Source organism: Drosophila tropicalis, unplaced genomic scaffold (genome assembly GCF_018151085.1).
Source record: "Drosophila tropicalis isolate 14030-0801.00 unplaced genomic scaffold, ASM1815108v1 contig_593, whole genome shotgun sequence".
Taxonomy (NCBI): domain Eukaryota; kingdom Metazoa; phylum Arthropoda; class Insecta; order Diptera; family Drosophilidae; genus Drosophila; species Drosophila tropicalis.
This window is the reverse complement of record NW_027173070.1, coordinates 1,302,444-1,320,980: the sequence shown is the minus strand read 5'-3', so window position 1 is coordinate 1,320,980 and position 18,537 is coordinate 1,302,444. Positions and strand designations below refer to the sequence as shown.

Here is an 18,537-nt window from a genome sequence, read left to right as displayed (position 1 = left end):
ACGGATAGACAAACTGTCTAACAGACAGACAGAATTGGAGGAATGACTGAAGGGAAAGAGCCACAGAGAGAGTGAGTGAGAGAGAGAGAGAGGGAGTCAAGGGTGCGTGCTGTGACTACATTTAATGACTTTTCCTTTTACGGCTCTTTAATTTGACGTCAAAAAGCAGCAGCAGCAGCAGCAGCCAGGGGATGTGGTCCAACCGAAAAATTTATGCAATTAATGTTGCGCAAATGTTTGAAAATGCAATTCCTTAACGTTCTCCCTTCCTTTTCACTGCATTTGGCATGCACTTTGACACCCTTGAAGAAGAAGAGTGCTAAAAGCAGAAAACACAAAAAATAAAAATTTGAAAGCATGGCAAAAAAAGGAAAGCCCAACTGAGAGTAAGAGTATAAGAGCAGAGTGGAAAAAATAAACCAAATTAGCTTTTTGCCAACGGGCAAACGCAAAGGCATTGGCCAAAAAGTGACAAGGACTATGGGATTGGGTTAGTGGCTGGCTACGTGACCCTGCGTTTTAATTAAGCGCAGCGTGAAAAACAACAATGCCAAATGCCTCCACCCACCCATCTCCAGCTGAATGAAGAAACACACAAAAACTTTTCCGACCCCCAAAATTGCAGGCGGAAGTAGGCATCCAAAATAGAATTATTTGCTTTCAGCGAGCTTGTCGCCACCCATCTAGCTCTTGGCCACCATTTGTGCCCATTTGCGGCTTTGTTTATTGCACTCGCGGTTTGTTTCAGTTGTTGTTACTGAAATTGAAGCGGGCGTCCCTGGTACAAGGACAACACGAACATGGACAACATTCTGTCATGTGCGGTTATCCAAAATTGTTTGTAAAGTTGTTGCACTGAAAATTACCTGACATATATTAAGTTGTTGCTGCAATAACAGCAGAACCGACCAGGGGAACTCATGGAGGGAGGGTGAAACATTCTTACCAGACTTTCAATTTAGTAAAATCCCTAAACTTCAAGTGCGCGTAAATGAGATAGTCATAGAACACCCCTAATGCTAACAGTTTGATCCCTGAACTATGATATTTCCTGAGATATCCAATGAAAATAACCTTTATCCAGCAGATTAATTAACTTTAAAGAGAAATCTGCATAAGACAAAATTGTTCTTAATCCAACTTTCCAAGCGAATCTTTTAAATCTGTCACTCAAACGAATTAGATGCAAATTTAGTACAAAATGCATTTTAATCGACATCGGCATCGGTCGCTTACTCTGTAATTAAAGAAAATATATATGTAAAATGTTTTGCATTCCATTTAGCATGGTGGGGATTGCAGTGTGTGTGGGGTGAGGTGGGTGGTGGGGGGTGAATGTGCGTTCATAATTGAAATTATTTAATTTGCGGTCAACCAATTGTGAAATCAATGGGTAGTCCGGCAATTGGCAGTGCAAAATGATTTTGGTTTGTCTTTTTAATTGATTTTCAACGATTTAGCCAGTTGTCAGTTAATGAAATCATTTCGCAGCGTGAAATAAATGTTATCCTTTCTCACCATTTCCCTTTTTTTCGGTTTGTTTCGGTTTGTTGTATGTTTTTAAATCAAATTAAAATGGATGGAAACAAACTTTTCCTCCCGTATTACGTCATCAAAGTTTATGTGGCGTAAAATACAAATACAAATTCCAAAGAACAAAAACTATAAACATAAACAAACAGCAAAAGTTATTTTAGTAAAAACATAAAATCACCCACAAGGCGCATATATGTATGTACAACTTTAGTGGATATATATGTAAAGAGACATATATATTTATACATATTTATGTTGACCAACATAAATAAAGCGCTAAGCCTTCAAACTCTGGCAAATTTTCGAATTGCTTGGAATTAAGTTGTATTAGGCGAATGAAATTTTAATTAACTCAAACCGCATGATGAATGATCTAAACTTTAGATAATACATATACTAGTATACATGTGCATAAATTTGTGCTAAATATATGAAACTAATTGGAAGACAGAGGCGTAGATGAAGTATCTTTTAAAGGGGCACTTCATACCCCTTTGAAATGGTTAAATGTTGTTGCTGTTGCTTTACTTTGGTAACAAATTGTTTAGTTTAGAGTCCAAATTTCATGGGCCTTTTGAAAATATATCACAGACATTGTATAAAGAATGAAAGAAAACAGAAATTCCACTTGGCAGTGATTAATGAATGAATTCCCAATGGGAAACTTCACAAATGTTTTCACAAATTTAAGTTTTTATTAACATTCTGTGGCAATATGCAATGGCAATCAATTTCATATAAAAAACAAACACGTCACAAAACTGAAAACCGATGTTTCCACTCACCTATTAAGGATTTCGGTGTGACATTCTCCTGCACACAAACAATATTCGACAAATTACACCATAATTTTCAATAAATAGTTTTTGTAGCTGTAGAGGAACCCCTCTCCCCCTCCCCAACCCAAAAAAAGTCAACAAAAAAGGAAAACGGAATCATTTTGTAGCGCATTGGCAACTTGGAAATGTTTGCAAGGCGCACCGCCTGTTCCTGATGCCCCAGACGTGACTCTGAACCCATATGAGGAGATTTACAAAAAAGTCAACAACAATAAAAGAAATTGGTAAAGCATTTTTCAGTAACCAGAGGGATGGGGGCTAACACACACACACACACTTGTCATCCATTTATTATTAGGAGTAAGAAAGTTTTTTATTTTTTCCAAAAATATTGGGAAAACTGAGCCTTAAGCTCCTTAAAATCCAGACAGGTACAGAGAGAGAGAGAGAGAGAGAGACCAGGATACAAATGGGCAATGGCAAAGGGAAAGAACTAAGTGGAGGTAGCAATCAGCCTGTCAGGCAATTAAAATCCAAAAATTGCTGTTGACAGAAGGCGAAGAGGAATGTTTTTAAGCCCAACTGGCCTTAGCAACCAAAAAAAGGCGGCAGGCTTCTCTTTTTGGATCTTGAATCACTGTGCCACTACAACATGTGGTGCCTTCTGTCGCCCCTTGCTACCAGGTGACTGCTGCCTTACGCTCAATTTAGTTGTCGTTTCCGTCCCCCCTCCCACCTCTCTGCCGAGGCACCAGCAAAGTCATAAGATTCCAAGAAATTCACAATTTTCGCATAATCTGACTGAATTTGTATGTAGAATCAGTGAACTGAACCGAGTCAGAAGCTAAATATAAAATGCATGTAGTACAAAGTGTGCAAGGAGAATTACTAATTACACGATTGCCGAGGATACTTTTTGAATACATTTCGAAGACGATATTTCCCCCTCTTCTCGTTGTCTGTTATTTTGGGAAGCCCCACCCGAGGGTGTGGGTGCGGCAGAGGGTGGTGGGGAAGGCCAAAGGCGGAGCAAACAGACATCGTTGGGTGCAACATAACAACAACAAAAAAAGAAGAAAAATAACATAAAATTGCAAATATTTAATAAACGTTGCACAGCTACAAATTAAGCACAAATATTTGAACGGATTCATATACAATGGAGGGTGGGAAAGGGTGTGGCGGGGGGATTGGAGGGCAGAAAGGCATAAAAACGTAGCACTTGAAAAAATTTAATATTCATTTTTCAACAGCCAAGCGAAAAATTTATATACAAATTTTATATTTTTTATATGCATACATATAAATATATATATTTTTTTTGTTTTGTTCAAATGTTTTACAGTATTCACTCAAATATTGAAAGAGTGGAAAGGCAAATCTAGACCAGAATAATCTATAAATTTACATATTTGAACAATGAAAAGGAAAATAGAAATAAATATCTTAATATTTCTTCATTCTGATGATTAATCCTGAGCCGAGTCGGTTTTGCCATATAGCTTGTCGATCCTTATTTATGATTCCTGAAAAGGAGAAAACTAGTTAAACTAAAAAGAAATGAAAGTGCAAGTGCTCTTTGGAAAACTTTCTCCGATTTTCCATAAGTTTTTCCCATTTTCTTATTGCTGAAGTCTTCACTGTGCATCATTTGCAACATTCTGTCGTCAGTTTGCCTCCCACTTGAAACCAAAAGTGGGCAGCCAGAGAAAGAAAGAGAGAGAGAGGGAAAAAAACATAAAAACTAAAAAGAACTAAAAACGACAACTCATTTAGTTCTATAGAATTATGTTTTAGTTGACGTGAATCACTCACTCAGACACTCGAGACACAACAGAAGCAGAGCAGCAGCAGCAGAAGGCAGCCCGAGAAAACTATTTTCGCTACCGCCAAGACCAAGACCAAGAGCAAGAGCAAACGGAAGGCCTATTAGAAGCCCAGATGATCCTAAAGTGGGGGAAGCAATTTTTCCACCTCCTCGTTTTTTCATTCTATTTTCTTTCATTCGTTTTTTTTTTATTTAGCCTCTCAAGTTGTCACTTAAGAAGGTCTACGAGTGGCAAAGATGACAAGGCAACTACGAAGAAGGAGGAGGCAAGGCGGGTGCAGGGAAAAAAACAGCAGCAAATGAAAATGAAAACTTTTTTGAATTGCTCATTAGACACGATAGTTTTTTCCCCCCTCAAATGGCTGGTTAGATGAGTGTCAGAGGGGGCGGCAGGAAGGAAGGCAGGCAGGGAGGGGGAACTTGAGAATTGGGCGAGTTATAAGATTGTTTCTGTCAAGTTGAGTGAGTTAAAAGTGGAAACAAATTACTTATGCAATTTTGTTCTCTCTTACATAATGACTGCTCTTATTTTTTCAAAGAGGAGAATATTCTTCAGTATTTTTACTTTAAAGCCAACTTAATAGATTAGCCCCAAATTAGTGACTAATGTGTTCACTTTTAAATAGGGTATAAATATCTTTCAAAGGCTTTCAAGGCTATCGACATTCCAGATACATTGCTATGGATACGTGGGTATCTGGCATGCATTTTTATCCATTTAGGAATTGATTGCAACTGAGTCAAGGTTATCACTTTTATTATATTCACCATTTTGGCATTACTCTGTCGAATATTTGTTTGGACAACATTGGCAAATGTTGCTGTCTTTATCAAATGTCGAACAACAAGCATGACAACAAAATGTGAAATATGGTTCTACACATAAATATATATCTACCATATAAAATATGAACAGTTTCTCGTTTTCAGTTGCCTGTCAAGGTTCTTATGTTACTCGTCAAGCCCCTCCCATTCAGTCTTCGCCTTCTCCACCATGGCTGATATAGTGATATATATATTTAAACATTTGTTTTACTATTTGCCATATTTTGTTGCACTTTGCTTTTGGTTTTTTTAGTTTTGGTAGCAATTGTGTCATGCACTTCAATTCCTTGTTTTACCTCGACGGCCAATGCCGAGTGGTGCTGACATTACCCCTGCCCCATCTACTCACCAGACCCCCCTCTCAAGTTCTTTTATTCGAGCACCATCATCTTGTGCATTGTTTTGCCTTTGATGTTTGTTGCAACAACTGGGTTAATGGCACAAAATGTTGCTGCTGCTGATATGATATTGTTGTTGTTGTTGTTGTTGTGTTTGCTGATGTGATGTTCAACAAATCCCCGTGCCCTTCATCATACACGGAGTAAAAGGCAACGATACGACACCCACGTGGCCTCATGCCATAGCCAAACAATCCAAATGTAACATGGGCAAACAGGAATTGGCAGAAGTTCGGAATGCTCGCAACCAAGGGGCATGAGGGCAAAGAATCTTCTTCTTGGCATGTGCGTAGCTGAGGCAAGAAAAAAAGAAAACATTTATCATGTTCATTTTTCAACAAAACACGACAACAAATATTAAATTTCATGTTTTGTCAAGCGCAACAGAAAGGAAAAGGAGGAGCCAAAGTAGAACGAGACCGAGGTAGAAGAGGCAACGTTTGATGGGAGAAAGGGAAAGCATCAGGAGGCGCTACACACACTCATATATACATATATACATACACATGTAGCTGCCCAGCCTTGTCATATAAAATTAAAAGGCACCAGGCACAACAACAACAACAACAAATTTAAGTAGCCAACAAAAGGAAAAAATTGTATAAAGCAAAGGAAGAATCTAACATGAAGTTTGTTTACTCTATATGACGGAGTTAGTCAGTATATCATTCTGATTCTTTGAGGACAAACCAAAAAGGAAACTTTCTTTTACTAGAGATCTAAAACAAGTACTAATTTTGATATAATCTATACCGTCAAGTCACTTGAATTGTCCTTTTTATATTAGAAATTTGGAGTCTTTGACATATGTTGCACATTTTGAATAAGTTTTAATTAATTAAACCAACGAAGTTGAAGAGTCTTGTATCTAAAGTTCGTACAATTCAACTAAAATAATCTGAAGATAGATAGATGTCTAATTTTTACCTAATTAATGACCGTTTGTGTCTTGTTTCAAGTCAAAGTGCCTTAGTATAGAAGAGTATTTGGAAACCGATCTCTTGGCTTAGCACACGGCATTTTTTCATTCTAGAAATTTATTTTATCAAAGACCAAGGAAGTGGAAGCAGCGACAACAACAAAATACAAGCCCAGATTGACAGTTAATAAAGTGGCGACAAGTTGCCGCTCGGGCGGTTACTTTCACACACACACACACACAGAGAGAGAGATACACTCACACACAAGGAAGCAAATTGAAAAAAAAAACCAAAGTAATTCGAAACGTGGCAACTGTGGCGTTGACAACTTGACCCAATGCATGTGACAACTGGTCGAAAAAGTTTCAAGTTTAAAGAAAAAATTCAAGGGTGGCTAACACCAGCACCAAGAGCAGAAAGAAAACAAGTCAGTTATTGCTAAATTTTGATTTTCCAGCCATCACAGACTCCTAAGGCCATAAATCTCTCCTTGTGATGGCATTTAAAAGAGCATTTGTCACACAAAGAAGGATGAGTAGGCAATTAAAGTGCTTGCCAATATTCAAGTTTGTGTGAGATCAAGGTAAGCTAACTTAGTTTTGGCCATGTCATTTGACTTTTCATACTTTTTTAGACTTTTGTAGAGTTTAACTTTTGTTGGGCGCATCAAGAGAACTAAACAAACAATTATTATATAAGAATCAAATAGTATCTGTAGTATAATTAGGTACTTTAAATAAATACTATTCTCTATTTATGTATCTAGGTTTTTATGGAAAAGTAATCATTTAAACGCCACTAAACCTTCGAGTAGATAAAAGGAATCTTTCCCTGACTCCTAACATGTCTACTTATATTCTAAAACAAATCAAAACTAGTTCTCTCCTCTGTAAGCTTATATCTTTAGTTAAAAAAGAAAAAACGACATCTCGCACATATAGAGTGATATTTAAAAACCAAAATAAATAGACTAAAAATAAATACTTCTGAAATATGCATAAATAAACTGTCATATTATAATGAATAATTACTGTTGTCAGCTTTAAAGGGTTGAGCTTCAAAGTGCCACTGCAAAATTTGTATATAGAAGGGTGCTGAAGGGTGTGTCGTCGTCTGGCGGTGGGGTCTGTCCTCCTGCCTGTCTGTCTGTCGTCGTCGTATCCCTGATAATTATGGCATGCAAAAGTGTTTCATTAGTTGGCACAAAACGCTGTTGGCCCAAAAGTGTAACCCAATATATAGTAATGGCCATTTATCATAGCAGTGGTGCGTGAAGACAAGGGGGGAACGGCGCCAGGGGGTGGCACAGAAGTAGGAGGAGACGAAGAAGTTGCTCTCTGTGCTCTATGTGGTGACTGTTGCTAATAAATTATATCATGCCGTGGACATGTGCCGTAAACAGAGAGAAAGACTCATAGAGACCTTCACTCACTACATTCCCTTAACCAAAAGGCTCTGTTGCTGCCTCCTCTGGTCTGGTGCTGACAGTTTTAAATTACCAAAAAGAAATAAAACCAAAAACCGAAACCTATTTCTGTTTGCCACATTTTCTGCCCCATACACGAAATGCTAATTAAGCCAGAAAAGAAAAAAAAAAAAACCAAAACGTTTTGGCAAATGCATTTTTCTGTCCTTGTCATAATTTTGTACTTCTTATTAGCTTTTTAATTGGCTTGAATATAATGACCCTCTAGAACCCAAATGGCAGCAAATTGCCCATCAAATTCGAATTTGTTATTTATGGTATAGACGAGAGTTCTCTCTGTGTGTGTGTGTGTGACTTCACTTGACACATTTATTTATTTATTTGCACATCAGCTTTAACCTAAGATCATTTTTCATTTGTCCTGACCCAGACACACACACACACTCACACACACTTGAATTACGCCAATTATGGTCTGACAACTTCAAGTTCCATTTCCACACTCGGCCGAGAATCGTTCCAAGTAACATGATGCGGCACAAGGCACATTTTAGGACCCATTGTAATCCACGGCAGGTTGCCAAATGGCAAACACGATGGCACAATGATGATGACGATGATGACGATGATGACAATGATGATGATGATGAAGGTTCCTGTCGCCAGGCTTTCTTTATTTCTTTTGCCATCTTTCAACAGAATTCATTTAATGTATGTATGTATGAGTGTGTGTATTTGTGTTTGTGCCTAAATCGAATTGCGATTGCCTGCCAAGTTTTTGAAAATTTTGCCAAAATTCTGATTAAGTGGGCTAATCAAATCATTTGGAATAATATATGCATTTATCCTACAAATCTAAAATATGAAAATATAATTCACGGAAAATCAACTTAAACACCAATAAATCATCATAAACTACAAAAGGCAAATACACAAGTGTGTTAAACGATAAATTTGATTTCGAATTGCTATGTAAATGCAATACAATAAGTTATTTATTCGTCTTTGCTTCCAGTTTAAATAGCGAATAAGATATAAGGATATCCAAATTATTTAGGACATTTTAGTTTATAGGATTAAAAAATGTATACTAGAATCCTTAATCCATTAAATTTATAAATCTAACCTTCGACTTAAGTGCTACTCTTTTATCTTAAGAATTTCTAAATAAAAAAAGTAGTTAGTTGGTACTACAGGTACTTGTTCAGCATCTCTCTAAATCCGTCCCTGACTGTTGAATTACATAAGATAATAATCTTATCTCTTTACAATGATAAACCAAGTGAATTTAATACTGCTGGAATGAAATTTTCACCACATTATAAAGTAAGTAATTCATTTTCTCCCAGGCAAACAAAAAAAGGAAACATCAAACCGCACATTCACTCTCAATTAATCTTTGTTCTCTGGCAACGAAACCCTTTCTACTCATTCTTTGTATTTAATAATTAATTGGTTGTCGTTTTGTTCAATACAATTTCGTTTTCCTACTGGTTCTCACACCTTCGAATGCCATTATTATTATTATTTTTTGGCACTCACACACACACCACATACTCATAGAATGGTGCTAATTAATAGGATTAACTACCAAAAAGCAAACACAATTGGCTGTTTCTACTACTGAGATGCTGCTGCTGCCGTTGTTGGTTCTGGTTCTGGGTTTTGGCCAAAGGCAAACAATAACACAAAGCACTCAAACTCGGCACTCAAACTTTTCCGTCCAGGCATTTGGAGTTGGAGAGTCCTTTTTAAGCAAACATCATTATAGACACACACACTCGCACACACACACACACAGAAACAGTCTCAGATGTCGGCACCTAACGCGCTTTAATGCAGGTGATTAATTGCTTTTGAGGTTCCTGTTGAAAATTTTTGAAAATTTCATTAGCTCTGTGTGTGTGTGTTGAGAACTTTACAGGGTTTTCTCGGTATTTTTTTTGGGGACAGGAGTTGGGGAAAGGGGAAGGAAGGGTCGTAGGATGTTTGCTGTCGTGACTTTTCTATGGAAGGAACAAGGAGGAGCAGCAGTGAGAACTAATTAAGTTAAAGTCTCTGCTCTGACAGTTGACGACTAAGCCTGCTGCTGTTCCCCTTCTTCTCCCCTCCTCCAAAATACTCTCAAAAATCACATTTCACCTCCCTGCCCTACGCATCGGCCTTCTTCTTCTTCTTCTTATATGCCGTGCTAATGATGATGGCAGACGGGCTTTAAATTGTTTTTGATTTACTTATTTCCGCTCTGATAAATTACATTTGCCGACAAGCGACAACGACAAAGTTCATTCGGCAGTTTGGCTAATGCGCAAAGTTTTCGCACCACGTCTATATACACACATAGACATACATATATATATATAGTTTGCTTCATTCTTGTCAAGAATTTGAATAATTTATTCATATGTTACGTGGTTTTGGCACTGTGCACGTTGCCAACCGCCTCCTTTGCGTGCTGTTTATTTCCTTTTTTTTATTTCATTTTGTTAGAATTTTATTTGTTCCTGTCGTTTCACTTGTCAACGGATTTGCACCCAAACGCGCAAATCAAATGCAAATTTAATTGGCCTTCGTTTGTCTATTAAATAGTCATTTGTCTTCAAACTTTAACTCAACTGAACAGAACTGGGCAAAGCAGCAGAGAAATGGGGAAAGGAGAACGGAATTGAAGCCGAAACTGAGCTCAAGTGCAAATATAAATCATAAAAATGTTTGACATTGTCGACGTTGATGACACTTTCAACTTCCGTTTTCCGTTTTGGCTCGATAAGCGCAAACAAATCTTAGCACAAATTTGTTTGCCAAACGAAAGCAAAAAAACAGAAAAGAGAGAGATAACTGGAAAAGTGAAAGACCAAAGAGAAAACTCTTCTTTTTTTCCCCCCTTGCAAGCTTTGGTTAACAATTTTATACCCTTACGAAACTAGTGAACTAAGTGAAACTGAAAGTGTTAAATAAAACTTGATGTTTAAGTTCTGGGGACTACTAGGTCTTATCTTTCTTCATTTAGTAAAACAACAAACTTTTAGAGTCTCTATGAGAATGTAAGCTATCTTTATAGAATTTTTAAATATTTAGTTACTTTAAAGAGTAAGCTGATGTGGCCGATGTTAATCATTGACTTAATTAGTAACAACTCCATAATTTGTTAGATTTAATCAGGAGCTAATGGGCTAGAGTCCTTGCTGTTTGCTACTAAAGCACAACTACACTCTCCATAGAAAGATAGAGTAACTAAACTTTCACATTGAAAAGAAACTTGTTGTTGATTGCATTATCTAAAAAATGTTTGTGTTTGGAGTACGACAACATTCTTGTTGAGTGTGCAATTTCTATGCAGAGCTTTAGCTACAAGTCAACTGCAATCGAATCGATCAAATATTTTGCATACCATTAGGAAATTTAAGAGATTTCCCAACATTTGATATGAACGAATGACATCTTAACCAAGCAGAAGTCATAATTGCTTTTAATGTTTATTAACTTTGCCATCAAAGCGAGGCGAAAACGACAAACGGGGCGAAAGAGAGAAGAAAGAACGCTGACGCTGATGTTTTGCATGTTAAAGCAGAAACCAATTAGCGTTTTCTTGCCACTCAAGAGATCCTCGCCCCACACAGCACTCTCACCCCCCAAGACCACCAAGTTGTGGTTGTATTTGGCCCTGTTCCTTGTTGTTGTTGATGTTGATGTTTGTTGTTGGTGTTACTCCATTTCACAGTTTTAATTTTGTTTGATAAACGCGAGCACATTTCAAATTAAATTACACGCAACTAATTTGTTTTTGTGATTTTCACACACACACACACACACACTCACACCACACACATGGTTGTGGCACTCACACAGCCTCTAATGTTTCCTCAGCAAATGTTGAAAATTTAATTCGTGTTTTTGTGCAAAGGCAAAAGGCAAATAAAACAAGACTAAGGACTCAGCTAAAAATATATGAAAAATGATTCTTTTTAATTCTTTGTTTGCCTTGTGCCTCAGAAATTTTTCCAGAACTCAAAGAAAGAAATGCGAAGCGTTTCAACCAAATTCATTTCAAGTTGAACATCGTGAATTAAATGCATAATTAAACAGGAATGAAATCAGATTAGTTGTTGGCTTGTTCCCTTGAATAACAATAAAAAGTTAAGCAGTTAAAATCACTTTCAAAATAAAACTTAAAGAAATCATCCTTTAGATGATTAAGAAGATTAATAAGAAATTCGTGATATTCCATGAGCCTTCATTTGTCCCTCATTGGAATAGCTTCAATTGGAGACTTGTCTTACTGGAAACCATTACGAAAAGCTACTTAGATGTTGGTTAACAAATTGAGTCGACTAAGAAATTTATATAGTCACAAGCAAGAGAGAATTCTCGCTGTCTCTATATAAATCAGATCTCTCTCTTTCTCTTTCTTCATCCCTCTCTTTCTGTATTTTTCACTTTGTTGCGGTCACTGGTGGCAGATACCGCGAGGAGTCAGACAACCGCAGGATTTTCAACAGCTGGCGCATAATTGCATCTACATGGCATATGGCAGAGATGACAAAGACAGAGAGAATGTGGGAGAGAATGGCGAAGGGGAGAGAGGAGACAAGTGGCAGTTGCTTACCTTCTCCTTGTTCTTCTTGGTCACATAAATCCCCGAGTTTGCCTTCGACCGCCTCTTGGGTTGTATTGTTTATCATGCATAGTAGAAAACAAATTCCGAGCAACATATGCGGGCATAACGTACATATACGCCAGGTGGCCCTGGGTTGAGCAATAAAAATAAATAATACAAAGTGTAGTGAAAACAATTAGTTGGCGAATGCAATTTGTCGTTTGTTTGAACTCAAATGCAAATTGGAAAATACAAAACAGGCAATGTCAGTTCATTTTCAATGGATTACTCTATTAAATGGGAACATGCTCCACAGTTTATTATTCCACCTCCACAGCATTTGATTGGAATAAAAATGTTGGCAAATATTTAGACACATTGAAATGAAGTGTGGCCCAGTTTATACTTTGTTAGCTTTTGTTTATATTTTCCCTTTTTTTTTCTTGCCTGGAGTATATCACGTTTTGGCCATTTGTTCCAATTCGGAGCGAACGAAAAATGAAGACTAAATTCAATTTGCTGGCATATAATCCGCACGCAAACATGCAAAAGGACTGGGAGGATTGAAGAGAAAGTGAAAGGTATTTGCTATTGGCATACATGCCGTATGCGTAATTTCAATTTAATTGATTTCCAGCACAAGAGGGTTTCCTCCTCCTCTTGATTTGGTTGCTCGTCAAACTTTTGCTTTTGGCCCCGCAAAGCTTTTAGCTTGGTTCGTCCTTTTGCCTGCTGGCAGTCATTTTTTATTATTTTCTGCTTTTCAGCTTAACTTTGACTGCCATTTGTTGAAGTGGTTTTTTGCAAAACGTCAAGAAAGAAAAAAACACAAACCAAACCGAAGAGAAAATAGATGAAAAACGAAGAAAATCCCGCTGAAACCGAGTTTTTTTCTCTATTTTATTTTTGCATTTGCAAATAAATGAGCAGCGTTCAACGTGCGCTGATTAATGCAACAGCAGAATCAGCAGAAGTTCGAGTTCGAGTGCCTTGCCCCGTGATGTAGAACGATTAATCAAACCGCAATTGAGTTTAGGAGGACCTTCAACACAACCCTGCTACCCCTCCATTTACCCATTTACCCTCCTAAGCTGTGGAAATTAATTTACATCTAGCGAGAGGCAAAGACGAGCAGGGGGAAAGAGAGGAAGACAGAGTGCGCTGTGAGCAAATTAAAAGTTGAAAGTTGTATGTAAAAATAGCAACTCGACTCAATCTTGATTTCTGTGGCATTTAACCAAGCTAAAAACTGATTGAGACAGACAGTTGCTGAGACGGAAAGGGAAAGGGAAGGAAGACTTAGCATCTTGGTTAAATTTAATAAACTAAAACCATTTGCAGTTCACTGAACTGACAGTAAATAAATTTAACCTAATTCGTACATGTCAATAACAAAACAGGAACCAAAAGACAACACACACACACACACACACAGACACAAACACAACCAAAGACAGAAGAAGAAACTTGAAGGAGAAGCAATCAAGAAGAAAAAGTAGAAGAATATCCATGAGACAAAACACACACACACACACACACTCAGACTGTGTCACACGTACACACAGATACAGACATATTCCAGTTCTTATCCTACCACATGATGGGAAAGATTTCTGTTGCACAGTGACTAAAAATTCATAGGATTGCAAAACTGAGATTCAAGTCCAAATGTTGTCAAGTTCAAGCTCTTTTCAATGGCAACTTTTGAATGATTCTGCAAAATCCAGGATTCGGGAAAACTTTGCAAATGGTAAAAGAACTAACAATTGGGTTGACAAAATGTTACAAAAGCATTTCGTAAAGTTTAGTGCTCTTTACCCAGAGGAAGATTTAAGAGATCACAATTTAAGCGAATTCCTCATGGAGCCAAAATGTATTCAATATCCAATTTTTAGCAGACTTTTTGGATTATTTACGACTTACAACTTAAGAAATTCATTTGCTACTTCTCGACTTCTGAAGCACTGTGCCTCTGATCTAGTTATGAAGTGCAAAGTGTAAAGCAAAAGCTAAAGATAAAAACCATCTTGCAGTGTTTGACAGTGTGTTTGAGTGTGTTTGTGTGTGTGTTTGCGTATTTTGCGTTCTGTACGATGGCACCACATGCTCCTGATGGCTGCAGTTAATCTACTTAATGACCTCGATGATTTTATTGATGAGCGCCTAACGCCTAACGGCCAACAACATATGCCGCCAGCCATTGCCCCCCAGCCGTTCAAACGGATGATGAAGACACGGTCCATACTCTATAGTCAAACATCCCATCCTGCCACCCAACCATTTTCCATTCCCCATTCGCTATTTGCCATCCGGTTTGTATTTTTCTTCGCTTTAGCTTTTCGTTTTCATTTTCGTCTTCTTTTTGTTGTTGTTGCTGTTGTCAACGCCGTCTGTGCATTGAAGCAGAGAGTCCTGCTTGTCTCTCTGTCTCACTCTCTCAAATTCTGTCTCTGTCTCTTTTTGGCATGTTTGTTTCCTGTTGATTTTTGGGCACCTAAATTAGTGCCAGTGACTCCGAGTTGGAGCTAAAAGCTGGAAACTGGGATTTTTGCTTTGATAAAATGGCGTCGCTGTCAGCCACGTCCTGTGAGTAGTTGTGTGTGTGTGTGTGAATCTCTCTCACAATATGTGTGTGTGTTAGTATTCGTCCTGTTTGTGTTATTTATGCGAGAGCATTAAAATACAATTTTTATGCTTGGCATTGCCCAGAGTTATCCTTTGACTCCCGCATCGTTCTCCATACCCCCACATCTTCACACACTTCCACCTACCATCATGGCCATCATCGCCCTTCTCGCCATCATCATCATCGCCATCTTCATCGTCTGGGGGCCAGCAGCAGGAGCATCTTTATTGAGTGTAAATGCGCGTGGCGAAAGCATATTTATTTACGTTGAGCTGCTTATTTATTTGGCAAATGGTTTTGCATTTGTCAACAACAGCAGCAGCAGCAACAACAACAGCAACAGGGAATTGAGTCTGGGAACGGCGACAACTTGCATTTCAATTTAGACCATGGTCCTTCGCTAAATTGGTCAAATGGGTTGGGATCGCTTCATAAATTGGCGCACCCCGCACTAAATGAAATGTGTGAATGCTTCGGAAAGTAGCTTCCCAACGGGAAATACCCGGAAATTGGCCCTTCACAAATGCAAATTATACTCAAATATATTACTCGATAGATAGGTATATAACTATATAAAGGAACTTTAAACCAGTGTCCTGTCTACCCTGAAAAGACCTACACAGGATTATCATCCTAATCTATGCAGTTTCTCCCCAGTTCTGTTCTCCGCGTTTATTCACACTTAACGAACCCATTGAAGCGTTAAGCTTTGCCATGCAAAACCCCTCAGACCATAAACCATGTGGCGAAATGTGACACTTTGAGATTTAATTAAATTTTCGATAATTGCATGCACCGAATGACCGACCAACCGACCGACCAGTCCACCCTGGCCATATCATCGACTTAAATAGCGACAGCAAAATGTTCAGGGATGCTCCGTCAACTGTTAAATCCGAAATTCTGTTAATTAACTTGCCATTGATCAAGCCCAACAAAGAGGCTGATGGACACGACTAATGCCAAATTTTGACAAGTTTTGAGTGATGATTTTGTGTATGTATGTGTTGCATTAACAAATAACAACAACAAACTTTACTATTATTGCCAAAAACAGCTGAAACACTTATGTGACACTTTAATAGATCTGTTTGACATGGAGATTAGTTTCAAATTCAAAAGGAATGTGACACAAAAATAGTTATCTTTTGTGTAAGGTTTGCCACATATTTTAACAGTTGCTGCAAAAATTAATAAAAAATTCTATTTTTTAATTACTATTGAATAGCAAAAGTTTTTAACTTGGAAAGGATTTATAAAGGGGTTTGTTTGACCTAGTTTTTTGGGTAATTTTTTTAAAATGTTTGCTTCTGTTTATGTCAAATTTATTTGCAAACAATTTGATTCCTCCAATCGAATTGATTTAAGTTATTTTGAATCTATTAAGATGTTAATACAATCTGTTTATATATAATAGCTTGAGAGTTTCTTTTGTCATTTCTAATGTCTTCTGTTTACTACAGAAAGCCTCCCCCCAAAAGAAACATTGAATAATTTCAATTGCAATATCTAAGTAAGAAGTTGTTAAAGTAACTACTTAACTACTGTAGCAGGCTTGCTCACTTGAGACGATAGTACTCATTCTCTCAGAGAGAGAACATGCTCATCTCTAAATGAGAGCGAAGTACGAGAGAGCGTCGAGTTAGTCTGGGTTGAACGAGCTTGTGAATCGGTCGTGCTAATGAGAATAAAAATCCTGTAATAAACTTACGCTTATAATAAATATATACATATATATAAACAATTAAAGCGAATTAGCCTTTTACAATATCAGAAGTGGTCCTAACCCTAAACCATGAGTAACGCAGTTCAACTATCCGATTTAACCCTCGACCAACTAAAGCAATGGCTAGCAACGTTAAACATGTCAACGAACGGCTCAAGAAATGAATTAGTGCTTCGCCTGTATAGTGTGCCAGTCGAAACACGTGGTCATGCACCACCTGGTTGGAACGAAAATGATAATTCAGAGCAGAATTTGGACGATATACAATTGATGCAGCCTAACCCAGACCAATTAAATGAAGCGTCAATTGGCGACGCAATTCCGAGAAGCGTACAGCAAGAAGCGGCGGACTGCAATTTCAACAACAACGATGTCGCGTTGGTACAACAATTGCTACAACAACTTCAATTGCTGATTCCTAGAATCGAGCATGGCCACGATTTGGGCAGATCTTTCCAGAATTTGGAAAACAATGGCAACGCCACTGGCAATGTTATCGATAACAGCAGCATTCCCATCAGTGGCAACGCCACAGTCGAAGCCACCAACCAATACTCTGGCAACTCAAACGGCGAATCGGTGGGTATAGCTTTTTCATTGGCGAAGGAAGTATTGATGGACTTCAACGGAGAGTCGTGCGCCAAAAAGTGGGTGGCTCAGCTTAAAAATATCGGTGAAGTGTATAACATTGGCAACACTCACTTACGGATGCTCTTCATTTGCAAGATGAAAGGCAAGGCACAATCATGGCTTCATTCGGAGGTTACACGTATTCGCGAGCCAGTATCAGTATTATGCGAACAGTTAATGGTAGCTTTTGGAGAGAAGATGTCCAAGTCACAAATGCGTCGTCATTTCGAACAGCGTAATTGGAAGTTTGGCGAAAAGTTCGCAGTTTATCTAGACGACAAACTAATGTTAGCCAATAACATTAATATCGATGAAGACGAGCTCCTTGATAAAGTTATCGAGGGTATACCTGACAAGGGATTACGCACTCAAGCACGGATCCAATGTTTCGCCAACCCTAAGCAGATGTTAGCTGCTTTCGCAGAGATACATCTAGAGGACATTCGACGCGCAACTAAAGATGAAAACGAAACTGTCAGAGCAAACAAGCTCCAAGAGATGCGCTGTCGTAGATGTAACATTAGAGGACACCTGGTGAAGGACTGCAACAGGCCGGATCGTGTACCAGGCTCTTGTTTCATCTGTGGATCCATGGAGCACTGGGCGGCCAAATGTCCAGATAGGAAGGGCAGCCGTGAAACTAATGGACTCAACCGTACGAACCAGAGCAGCAACAATTTTGTAAGAGAATTCATTATTCATTTTGTAGATTTGCCAAGTAATTCCTTTATTGCAGCGTGCCTCATAGATTCGGGGAGTCCAGTTTCCTTAATCAAGAAGAAACATTTACCTAATAATTCATATCTCTATTCTGTTGAACAATCTTATCAAGGGCTAAATGGAAGTCCGCTCATTACATTTGGAAAACTACTATGTTACGTTGTGAAGAATTCAATAAAGATTTACTTTTATTTACTCGTTATCCCAGACGAATCTATGAGTCGCGATGTAATTCTTGGAAGGGATTTTTTAACATCATGTAATCTTAAATTAGATTTAGATTCTTTTGAAAAAAGTGCGTTAGTAACTAGTCAGAGCCACGACAACGTAAGAAAAGTTAATTTTAAAGAAATTGGAGTTTTGATGTCAGAACATATAGAAAATGAAATTGTTAATATAAGTGTAACGGGTAATACAGAAAACGAAAATGTTAATGCAAATGATAAAATTAATACAGAAAATGTTAATGCAGATAAGGAAATTGTTGAATACAATGTTATTGACAAAAGGACATGCATAGATAAAG

General features: G+C 37.9%; 1 protein-coding gene across 1 annotated transcript; it reads left to right on the top strand.

The window, feature by feature from the left end:
- The first annotated feature begins 16,524 nt into the window (after positions 1-16,524).
- Positions 16,525-18,136, top strand: LOC137577630 (uncharacterized). The gene is made up of 2 exons (XM_068291151.1): positions 16,525-17,972; positions 18,028-18,136. The coding sequence occupies exons 1-2, from the start codon at positions 16,731-16,733 to the stop codon at positions 18,037-18,039; spliced, it is 1,254 nt and encodes a 417-aa protein (XP_068147252.1). The 5' UTR covers positions 16,525-16,730; the 3' UTR covers positions 18,040-18,136.
- The last annotated feature ends 401 nt before the right edge of the window (positions 18,137-18,537 follow it).

Bases quoted from the DNA above. Each gene is read 5' to 3' on its own strand.
- LOC137577630 (XM_068291151.1), top strand. From the start codon at position 16,731: ATGAGTAACGCAGTTCAACTATCCGATTTAACCCTCGACCAACTAAAG.